This window comes from Electrophorus electricus, chromosome 7 (genome assembly GCF_013358815.1).
Source record: "Electrophorus electricus isolate fEleEle1 chromosome 7, fEleEle1.pri, whole genome shotgun sequence".
In the NCBI taxonomy this organism is placed as follows: domain Eukaryota; kingdom Metazoa; phylum Chordata; class Actinopteri; order Gymnotiformes; family Gymnotidae; genus Electrophorus; species Electrophorus electricus.
Window position 1 is genome coordinate 18,354,556 of NC_049541.1, and position 10,209 is coordinate 18,364,764.

Consider the following 10,209-nt stretch of genomic DNA (forward strand, 5'->3'; position numbering starts at 1 on the left):
TAAAGTAATTAATGCGTGTGTTTTAGATGAATAGCTTGTTTTAGAGATGTGCCATTGATTTTACCGTGAATACTTGCTGGGTTCCAGGGGGACAACGGCTCTCGGTTGGGTGAAAGCAGTCCATGCACTGCCCCTGCATACAGTGTTATTCCAGAAGATCACAAACTCATGCCTGACAAACAGCTCAGCAAAGTGGGTCTGCCCTGTTGCCTGTGAAGGTGTTCGGCGGGTGAGAGAGTCTGGGAGAGCTGTGCACAGCAGAGGGAATCACCTGGACGATCTTGGTGGACGCTGTGTCACAGCGGTTCTTGGGCACCTTCAGTACAGCAGACACTTCATGGATGACCCCCTTAGAAGTCAAAATGTCCGTAGCAGTCACCAGAGCCTTATTCACCCACCACTGAGAAGGACAGACAGAAAGAGAGAGAGATTTATTAAGTGTGTGGCTCTCGATGCTCTCTGTGTATGAAAGGGTTCGACTGTTCCTCACTCACTAGTGTTACTGTGGGAAGACGGAGACATGTTTGTGTGGGTCTGTGAGTGTCTGTCTGCATGTCTGTGAGCATTTAGGCTCCATTTTCCACAACTGACTGGGAACAGAGTAGCTGTTCTCATGTGTATTGGGTGGTTTAACGCACATCTCTCCTACATCCCATATGTTCCTATGATTTCCCCGTTCACAAGGGTAAGGAGTCGACCTACGTTACTGTCTTTGCAGAAAATGCCTATCTGATAGGAGAAACCCAGCATGGTGTCTTTGTACAGGCCATCCTGCAGGTCCGCCTGCCTCAGGGTGTCACCCAGCACAATGTGGTAACGCGTCACATTCAGGTCCTAGTTTGAAGAAATCAGACACTATCACATATAAACAAACACTAAACATGTGTGTGTGTTTGTGTGTGTGTGTGTGTGTGTGTGTGTGTGTACAGTACCAATGAGCTTTCACCGGTGTTCTTCAGATATTCAGTAATAGCACTGTCCGTAGGTGCGAACAATGTAAAACCAGAGGCGCTCTCCATTTCCTCAGTCAAGTTGAATTTCTAAAGCACCAGAAAAGCTCAATTTAATCACGTTAATGATGCTTACACCATAAAAGCTAAGGAGAGACAATCATATCCTTCCCTGTGAGAGACTGGCAGTATGACAGACCTACAAGAAGAGCATTAGGGGATACCCACAAGAAGCATGTCCCTGAAGATAGAGAACTGTGGTCTCTGGTTCAGCACCTCAAGTAAACCTTCGCTCATCTTACGATCAGAGATGAGAACCTGGCAAAGAAACACCAGTCCATCATTTCCACTACATAACAGTACGAGGATTCCACTGCATTTTGAGGTGTTTTTTTAACACTTGCTGTGTCGATCAGGTGAATGAATCCATTCTTGGCAACAATGTCTCCTGATACAATTTTAGCTCCAGCCACTCTGGTGGTCTAATGAAGAATACAGAATATACCCAGTGAGAAAATCCCCTTCATTACAGCCTTTTTTAAAATAAAATTGCTTGGAATGTGTAGGTGTTGGTGTGTGTGTGTGTGTGTGTGTGTGTGTGTGTGTGTGTGTGTGTGTGTGTGTGTGTGTGTGTGTGTGTGTGTGTGTGTGAGTGACTATAAAGATAGAATGATAGAATCCCCACAGTCTTTTTACCTCATTGGTCCAGGAAACAGGAAGTGTCTTTTTCAAAAGGGAAACTAGTTCTGGAGAAGGTGAACTCCGGAGCTCAGCCAAAGCAAAGAACCCAGAAACCATGTGACTCCTGAGGACAGATTGAACACACCAATTATGAGCAACCATTAAGAGTCATTAAATATCATATGACATTCCACTGCATTTCATGACTGACCACTGTTGATTTTACACCAAGAGCAACTGTGTATGCATCCCAAAGAGATGTGGCAAGGTGACAGATTACACTAGTGCAGATTACACTGTGATAGTGAACTCACTTGACCAGACTTGGAAGGTTGCTGACGGCCAGCCAGTAATCCTGGTCCTCTTTGCTCAGGGTGCCGATGGCTTGTTCCGATGGCACAAATAGAGTCATGTTCTGGCCTTCGGTCAGCATGTCCTTGAGGTCTGCTCGCTGCAGCCCATTCCAGAGGAGACACTCAGAACACCCGTAATAATTCCCCACAGAGCACACATATTACCCTTTACCTCTGATATACACTTTGCCTCAGTCCTTCAAAGATCAGTTCCAAAAAGTGACTTAGGAACATATTAATTATTAACACAATCTGCATAAAATACTCGTAAATACTTAAACAAAAGGTTTTTATCAATAATTTAGATAGACTTTATATCTTAATTTTCAAAAAAGTACAGACTGAAACTTACAGTCAACCACGTATTGAATTCACTCAGATCAGGATTGTTTTCCACTTCCTTTAGAAGAAAATGTAAATAATCCTGTTTATGTGAGGATATTCATGTTTCTCAGTGTTCAGGTGTTCATATTCAGTGTGATTAAATTCTGTGAAGTCTAACATATGGCAGAGCATTATCTAAAATCACTGAAATACTAATAAACCGTGTAGTATTCTGCTGTCATACCTGTGCCAAGGTTCCATAGCAGATGCTCCCATCTCCTGAATAACCCATCTGACATACACACTCAAACCTCCCTTGATTCCCATACAAGCAAGAAGCCTGGAGGAATAATGTGATCATTTAACTCCCACAGTAATGGTATGACCATCTCATGTAATGGTGTAATGCTATTATGATGTTAACTCATCTGAAAGTGTGTGTGTGTGTGTGTGTGTGTGTGTGTGTGTGTGTGTGTGTGTGTGTGTCACACTAACATGCTGATGACATCCTCCAATTTGATCTACACACTGATTGATAGCCTCACAATCTTTCCCATTGCCACGGTAATTCTTCTTGCACATACAGTAATTCTGGAAAAAAATAGAAAGAATGACTGACAAGCTCAGCAAACACAGAGGCTGAATTAATGTCTGGATGGATGGATGTATGGATGGATGGAACAATGGAGATGTACAAAGGACTGATGTAGAGTAGGCAAAAGTGGCTCTAAGGCAACATCCATGACACATTATGCTGTGCAAGTGCCCTTAGTCTAGAGTCTGTGCTGGACTGAGTGTCTGGGTTAAGCAGCAGCCCGTCTCACCTGTCCTGGGCCTACGTGGACGCATGACGCGTTGGGATGGCACCCGCCTCTAGAGGGCTCCACACAGTTATTGACAGGCTGGCATTCATCTCCATCCTCTTTCCACCCCTTCAGACACTCACACCTGCGGGTGCCTGGTCCAGTTTTTATACACCTAGCCTGAGAGAGAGAGAACAAAGACATTCAGAAATACACACACGCACACACATGTGCGCGCGGACCAACACACACAAATGCATTCTTGACCTACGTTGTTACTGCAGCCTCCGTTGGGAGGTGAAGTACACGGGTCGCTCTCCACACACAGGAATCCATTCCCTTTGAAACCCAGCTTACACACACACCTTGAACAAAGATACACAAGTAAAATGAAACACACCTCTCCCTGACTGGAAAAATTTGTTCCTTCACGTCTTCATACCATATGATGAAGTGAATAAAAAAAAACAGCCTTACTTCTAGCTTAACCGAAACCAAACCTATTACAACCCTTGACTAAAAGAAGAAAATAACTACTTGCCTTTAAACATTGCTACCAAGTCCCAGGGTGGAGCTTTCCCTCCTGCTTCTCCAACCACTCAAGTCGGTTAACGGTAGTGTAAGGGTGGGGTTAAGGGCAGATTAAGGACGGGGCAAAGGCGAGGCACTCACATGAGCTCTCCTTCGCTGTAGACACAGTCGGCATGGGCGTGGCACGGCTGCTTGGGCCCGCAGGGCTGGGTGTGCTTATCACAGAGCTGCCCAGAGAAACCTGGCTTGCAGGAGCCTGACTTACACGTGCCGTGGGCTTCTGGGCGGTTGTCACACACGCCCTGCACACACCCGCAGGCTGGGGTACAGGAAAGAGAGGTGAAGGGAGATTACTGAAGCTCTTATGACAGTCGAGGCTGACAAAGATGGATCTGATCTATGGATATGGGAGGGTACTCCGATGCTTCTGGAGTCGCACTTTGGTCACAGGATGGGCCGTATTTGTTGGGGTCAGCACAGTACTGGCAACGGGACCCTTTGAAGTTGGGCTCACACTGACAAGTGCCATTGCCATCTATACCCTCGAAGCACTGAAACAAAGGGAGAGTTGTGAAGTGGGGTGTGCGTGTGCGTGTGTGCGCATGCGTGTGTGTGTGTGTGTGTGTGTGTGTGTGTGTGTGTGTGTGTACCATGCCATGAGAGGAGCAGGGGGCAGTGAATCCACCTGGGCAAGGGGAACAGTCTGATCCAAAAAAGCCTTTACAGCATTGTGGGGTCTTCACAACATGGAGAAAGAAAGACATCATCTCCTACTTCAGCTTCAGTTTTAATACAAAACACCCAAAATGCTGTATAAAGAATAATGTACAAATCTACTCTGCTCTTAAGTAATTAGTGTCAGGACTCGGGGGTAAACATATCTACCGGAGGTTTACTTTATGACAGTGTAACTTTGTGCCCTGAGTATATGTAAGTATGTTAGATCGAACTACTGCGTTGGCGGGATTTTCTCCTATTATAAATTAAACAAAGAAGTTGGCATGTTGAATCTGTGGAGGTAAAGCCTAATAATGAACCCAGTCTCACCAGTCCCAGAAACTTTGGGTTATTGTATTGTATTGTATTATTGTTGAAACTGACATTTCGATTACCAGCTCCTATAAGGCTGGTGCAATGCTTGCTAGAGCAGATCTGGAACACACGAAGTGATTGGTGTTGGTTCTCATACTCACAGTACGGTTCTCACTGCAATACAGGCTGCAGCCCAGAACAGGAATATTCAGGCCTAGAGACTTTTTCATGTACACACAGCCCCTGGAAAACGTGTTCTTCACACAAGAGCCACAAGGGAGAGAAACGTAGATATACACAGATAATTTAGATATGCACCTTGAGATAGACACTAAAAACCTCAAACACAATCAACCTTAAACTCTTTTCTATCACTCAGACAAACATGCAGCTATAATGATTACTAGGTATTTGTAAATCTTCTGTAAACCTGTTAATGATAAAATGTTTTGAATTATATGACTTCAGTCGGCGTACAATAATAAAAGTTATGAAGAAGGCATCTTCTTACCATTGAGACACCTGTTGGACAGGTGGACCTGGTGACTGATGAACAGCTCACACAAAGACCCTGGAGACAAAAGACAAAATGGTCTTCCATTGAAGCTCTCACTCCAACAAGCAAAAGTAGCTTTTTTTCTTAGATGACGTGGGATTCTGCAGATTTAAATCAAACGTAACTTCTAGATGCATGGCCAAAACTCACCTTATATTTAACATTTTCAGTAACGTCACACCGATGAGGGAGGATGGGTTCTATGGTGGGCGGGATTAGAATCCCATCCAGCGAATAGAGACGTCCATTCTTTGCCTCAACATCTGTCTCAACCACCGCTACCCCGTTGATCAAAATTTGACCCTGATTATGAGCAGAAACCATATTGGGAAATGTCCATCCAACACAAACACTACTTACATACCTAAACATGAATGAGAATCAGCCAGAGACTTTATGACCGAATAATAAATGGGAATAACTGACATGCCACAGTGTACCAGACCACATTCCTATTTGAACAACTGTAAATGCAGCTAGAGGTGGTCAGCATGTGTGTGTTTGTTGACTGACTCCTTCTCATACATTTTAGCAATGCCAACATTTCCTGGTGAAGTGTTACATGAAATGAAGTGTGAAAATTCTTGAGTACTCACAACAAGGGTGACATTAAATGCTAGAACTTGATTAGCCATGGACACAGTCTGCGCACTTGAGATGATGTAGCTAACACTCAGCTGATTTCAATGCAAGAAAATAAGACATGAGTGTAATTACAGAAAAAGACGTTTGGTAGCATCATGTGTAAAGTTTCAATATGCTATGCAGAAGGGACACCACATTCCTACTACATTGTCCAAGCAGAAACACTCACCTGAGCAGAGGAAACAATATGGTTTCTCATCAGTTCCAGTAGTTTTGAATTGCCCTTCAGAGATGAAAGGAACAGAAATATAAAGGGAAAGATCAACTTGTTTCCAGTTAAGTGATGCTAAATATAAAATACTGCAGAAATTCTGCAGTGCAGACCCACCTCATCAGACACAAGGTAGTCTAGGTAACCGTCCTTCAGTAAAGAAAAGGCGGTGTTTGTTGGAGCAAACACTGTGTAGGGACCTGCCTCGTCCAAAATAGCCACCATGTTGGTTTTCTGATGCAAAGAGACAGACTTAGAGTTTCATACATGCGCATTTACTGCATATGTAGACATTTCTCACAATTCTCCGATACCTCAAGAAGAGACTTAAATTGGGAGAACTTTCCATTGTCAGAAAGAATCTTCATCAGGTTTTCCTGAATTCAAAAAGCAAATTATAAAAAAAGAGTTTTATTTTACTTAATAACTCAGAAAGAGGGATTTCCTGATTTACGTCAGTATTATTAAAAGCATCAGGCTTGTCTGAAGAACACACCTGACTGTCACTTATAACAGTAGGAGGGACCGTGTCCATCATTTTATCAGTGATGTGGATCACTCCATTCGAAGCAATAATATTGGATTCCAGAAGCAGGCCTTTCCTACGGCTGCCATGGATACGGACTTTAACCTGCTCAGACTTAGGAAAGAAGGAAAGAGAGAAAGAAAGAGAGAAAGAGACAGTGAGAGACAGTGAGAGACAGTGAGACAGTTAGAGAGTGCTATAATATCCCATTTTTGTTCTCCCTCTATCTCTCCCTCCCTCACACACACACTCACACACTCACACACACACACACACACACACTCACACTCACACACTCACACACACTCACACTCACACACACTCACACACACACACTCACACTCACACACTCACACACACACACACACACTCACACACACACACACACACACACACACACACACACACACACACACACACACACACACACACTCCTCTACCTCAGTTACTGATTCAGCAGTTTTCCCTGTCAGCGTGTAATAGAGTATTCCATTCTTCAGAGTGTCAGAGTTCATTTCCACGGCGACCATGTGCAACTTGACGAGGTATCGGGCCTTCGCCTCATCTGCCATCAGAGTTTTCACCTGCAGCAGCAGAACAGTACGATGCACATGGGTGTGTGTGTGTGTGTGTGTGTGTGTAACATGGATGTGTTTTGCACTTTTTTATCATTTACACTACTACTTCAAAAGTTTGGGTTCCCATATTTATGCAACTTTATGCAATGTAGGTCTAAATAATGTATGTAGATATGTCATTCTAAACTATCATTTAGTATTTTAGTGAACTAAAGGTCATTAACTATTGAATAATTCATTAAATTGAATTTAATGCAATTTCTCCTGAAATAATCTGCCTCAAGATTTGATCATTGCTTTCTACCCCTTTGTGAAGTATTCTGGATATTAATTTTATTATTAACTCTCTCCATACATGTCTATGAAGCATTTTGGAGTCATCTGCACAATTCTATATAATTCTGGACAAAACTATTTGTGTATTTATGTGCTTCCTAAAAGTTATTTGAAAATTCATGAATTTTTAAATTCTAGTATCACATTATAATAATTTAATGTACATATCCACAAAAAGGTGGATTATTGAGAACACTGATGCAGTGATTCCAAAGTTTTGAACAGTAGTGTATATGTAATTTTATGATTGATGGTCTGTATGACTGAACTCACAGATGTTGATTTGAAAGCTTTGTTGCTTGGTACAAAAACAGTGAACGGTCCACGTGACGTCAGAGGCCAGGACATGACTGCTTCTGTAATACCAACAAGGCACAGCAGAACGTGTGTGACTCTCTGAGCTCTAAGTCAAGCACAGCTCTTTCTGGACCTTAGACCTTCTGTAAATTATATGACCAACCAACCGAATTTCACTAAAAGCCATGCTAGCATTGGACAGCCAGTGTCACTCACCACGCAGATCAATCGCATTGAGCAGGTGACATGTCACTCACCAAACAGACTGATGGCGCTGGACAGCTGACCCACCCACCGGCCTCCAGGTTCTGAGTTCAGATCTTGCAGTCTCTGCATTATATTGCCAAAGCAGATTTTTCCATTGCCAAGGAACCCCTCCAGACATGTACACCTGTCAGGGAGGAAAGGAAGTATGTATTTTCTGTGTGTGTGTGTGTGTGTGTGTGTGTGTGTGTGTGTGTGTGTGTGTGTGTGTGTGTGTGTGTTAATTCTAATTAACCTAGCAAATCTTTTTTAAACCACAGTGTAGTAACCTGCTAGCTAGTATGCGGCTGGTTATGTTTTCACCTGACGGTAGCAGATGGTCTAGAAATTCAGTGTTTCACCCTCCACTATTGTGTCTTCCTGTTTTGTGTTTTCCTTTTTCATTGAACTTGAATACTTTAATAACTTTTTTATAACTTGAATCTTTAATAATTTCTCAATAATATTTTAGAAAATAATGGGGTATTCTTGGGTATAAGGTCCAATAAGGTCTGCATTAAAAAGGTTTAGACATCATTGACTTAATTGCACAGAAATTCTGGTTAATATGCACAAAGAGACATTAATGCCTTTATCGCCCCTCACAGATAAAAGTCATCAAGCAAACCTACTCCACTGTTCCTGGTGCCACTGTTCTACAGTGGGCATTCTTATGGCAGGAATCTGGCTTACACGCATCCTTCAGACTGCAGCTCACCCCCATAACCAACTTCTCAAATCCTTCCAGACATTCACAGTGAGCCTGTTGAGGAATTCAATAATAGCCTGGGGGGTTAAGGAGTGACACAGCTACAAGTTTATAAGCATAGATTCTAAACCCTGGCTCTACTTAGAGATTATTTACAAGAAAGTACTGAAATTAAAGAAAAATACAGGAGTGCACACACACACACACACACACACACACACACCTTTCCAGGGCCATCGTACACACATCCAGTGGAATTGCTGAGACAGCCTCCGAAGTTTGTCTGGCAGGGGTCTACAGGCATGCAAACAAGGCCGTCTCCCTGATAGCCCTCGGCACACGTGCACGAGTGCTGATTTGGTCCTGTGTGCACACACACTGCGTGCTCGTGGCACACTTTCCTCAGACATGGGTTAATCGCTGAAAACAACAATGACAAACATGATAATGATTACAACTGTCCTAACAGGACAAACATGCCTTTGCACATGTTACATGTAAAGTTACACATAATGTCCCAATTTAAATGACATCACATCCAATGCCTGAAACAAAAATAGCATTAAACCAGTCAGACGATTTTTCAAAAGAATGAAGGCAGCTGGCTTGATCACATTTTGGTTTTGGAGCCTTATAAAAAGTCATTTGAATAACACACTGATAACCAAATTTGTCAGCATAGAAAAGGAAAAGAAGAAAGTGCTCAGATTAGGGATTTCAGCTCTTCCTGACAACAGTACCAGAGCAAAAGCTGTATAAAAAGTGCTCTGCTCTGTTCTGATGGAAATGAAAGAGCAGGTCCCAGGAAGTCCATCAAACAGGTACTCACATGTGCACTGGACGCCGTTACCAAAGAAACCGGGTTTGCATTTGCACACCAGTTTTCCAGAGGAAATGTCTTCAAAACAGAGTGCATTCTGCTCACAGCGCAACACAGCACAATTGGGAAGCTCTGTGAGAACACACACACACACACACACACACACACACACACACACAAGCTACATACAGGTGAAGACATTGCAAAAGACTTTCTGCATCTTACCCAGTAAGAAATCTTTATCTTACCCTGGTCACAGTCAGGGCCTGTGTATCCTGAGAAGCATGTACACTGACCAGTGCCCTGTACCCCACTGTTACAGAGGCCATGCTTGCAGGTGCATACTGAGCAGGCACGCACGCGCACACACACACACACACACACACACACACACACACACACACACACACACACACACACACACACACACACACACACACACACACACAATTAAAACACAAGGACTACATAGCTCCAGAATTGTGAGGATGCTTAAAGAATCGTCTTTGTCACCATTGTTGCATGCGTGTCCAAACATGTTCTCCTCACATTTCTCACATGCTGTTCCCACAAAACCTGCCTGGGAAACACATGCAAAACAGATACAACATGGC

General features: G+C 43.1%; 1 protein-coding gene across 2 annotated transcripts in view; it reads right to left on the reverse strand.

The window, feature by feature from the left end:
• The window catches only part of LOC113582686 (stabilin-2-like), a 29,288-nt gene that overhangs the window by 13,836 nt on the left and 5,243 nt on the right, over window positions 1-10,209 (reverse strand). For both annotated transcript variants that reach the window (XM_035527961.1, XM_035527962.1), the window contains 32 exons: window positions 10,109-10,175; window positions 9,844-9,939; window positions 9,605-9,727; window positions 8,999-9,195; window positions 8,699-8,829; window positions 8,081-8,214; window positions 7,800-7,882; window positions 7,053-7,196; window positions 6,583-6,726; window positions 6,401-6,463; window positions 6,204-6,320; window positions 6,045-6,098; window positions 5,827-5,907; window positions 5,381-5,533; window positions 5,186-5,245; window positions 4,836-4,931; window positions 4,293-4,379; window positions 4,082-4,193; window positions 3,784-3,961; window positions 3,383-3,476; window positions 3,133-3,291; window positions 2,804-2,899; window positions 2,553-2,648; window positions 2,337-2,384; window positions 1,946-2,082; window positions 1,647-1,755; window positions 1,355-1,432; window positions 1,179-1,268; window positions 933-1,040; window positions 703-834; window positions 272-400; window positions 65-133 (listed from right to left, as the gene is read on the reverse strand). In XM_035527961.1, the coding sequence (XP_035383854.1) occupies window positions 65-133; window positions 272-400; window positions 703-834; window positions 933-1,040; window positions 1,179-1,268; window positions 1,355-1,432; window positions 1,647-1,755; window positions 1,946-2,082; window positions 2,337-2,384; window positions 2,553-2,648; window positions 2,804-2,899; window positions 3,133-3,291; window positions 3,383-3,476; window positions 3,784-3,961; window positions 4,082-4,193; window positions 4,293-4,379; window positions 4,836-4,931; window positions 5,186-5,245; window positions 5,381-5,533; window positions 5,827-5,907; window positions 6,045-6,098; window positions 6,204-6,320; window positions 6,401-6,463; window positions 6,583-6,726; window positions 7,053-7,196; window positions 7,800-7,882; window positions 8,081-8,214; window positions 8,699-8,829; window positions 8,999-9,195; window positions 9,605-9,727; window positions 9,844-9,939; window positions 10,109-10,175 (3,465 nt within the window). The remainder of the gene's footprint in view (window positions 1-64; window positions 134-271; window positions 401-702; window positions 835-932; window positions 1,041-1,178; window positions 1,269-1,354; window positions 1,433-1,646; window positions 1,756-1,945; window positions 2,083-2,336; window positions 2,385-2,552; window positions 2,649-2,803; window positions 2,900-3,132; window positions 3,292-3,382; window positions 3,477-3,783; window positions 3,962-4,081; window positions 4,194-4,292; window positions 4,380-4,835; window positions 4,932-5,185; window positions 5,246-5,380; window positions 5,534-5,826; window positions 5,908-6,044; window positions 6,099-6,203; window positions 6,321-6,400; window positions 6,464-6,582; window positions 6,727-7,052; window positions 7,197-7,799; window positions 7,883-8,080; window positions 8,215-8,698; window positions 8,830-8,998; window positions 9,196-9,604; window positions 9,728-9,843; window positions 9,940-10,108; window positions 10,176-10,209) is intronic.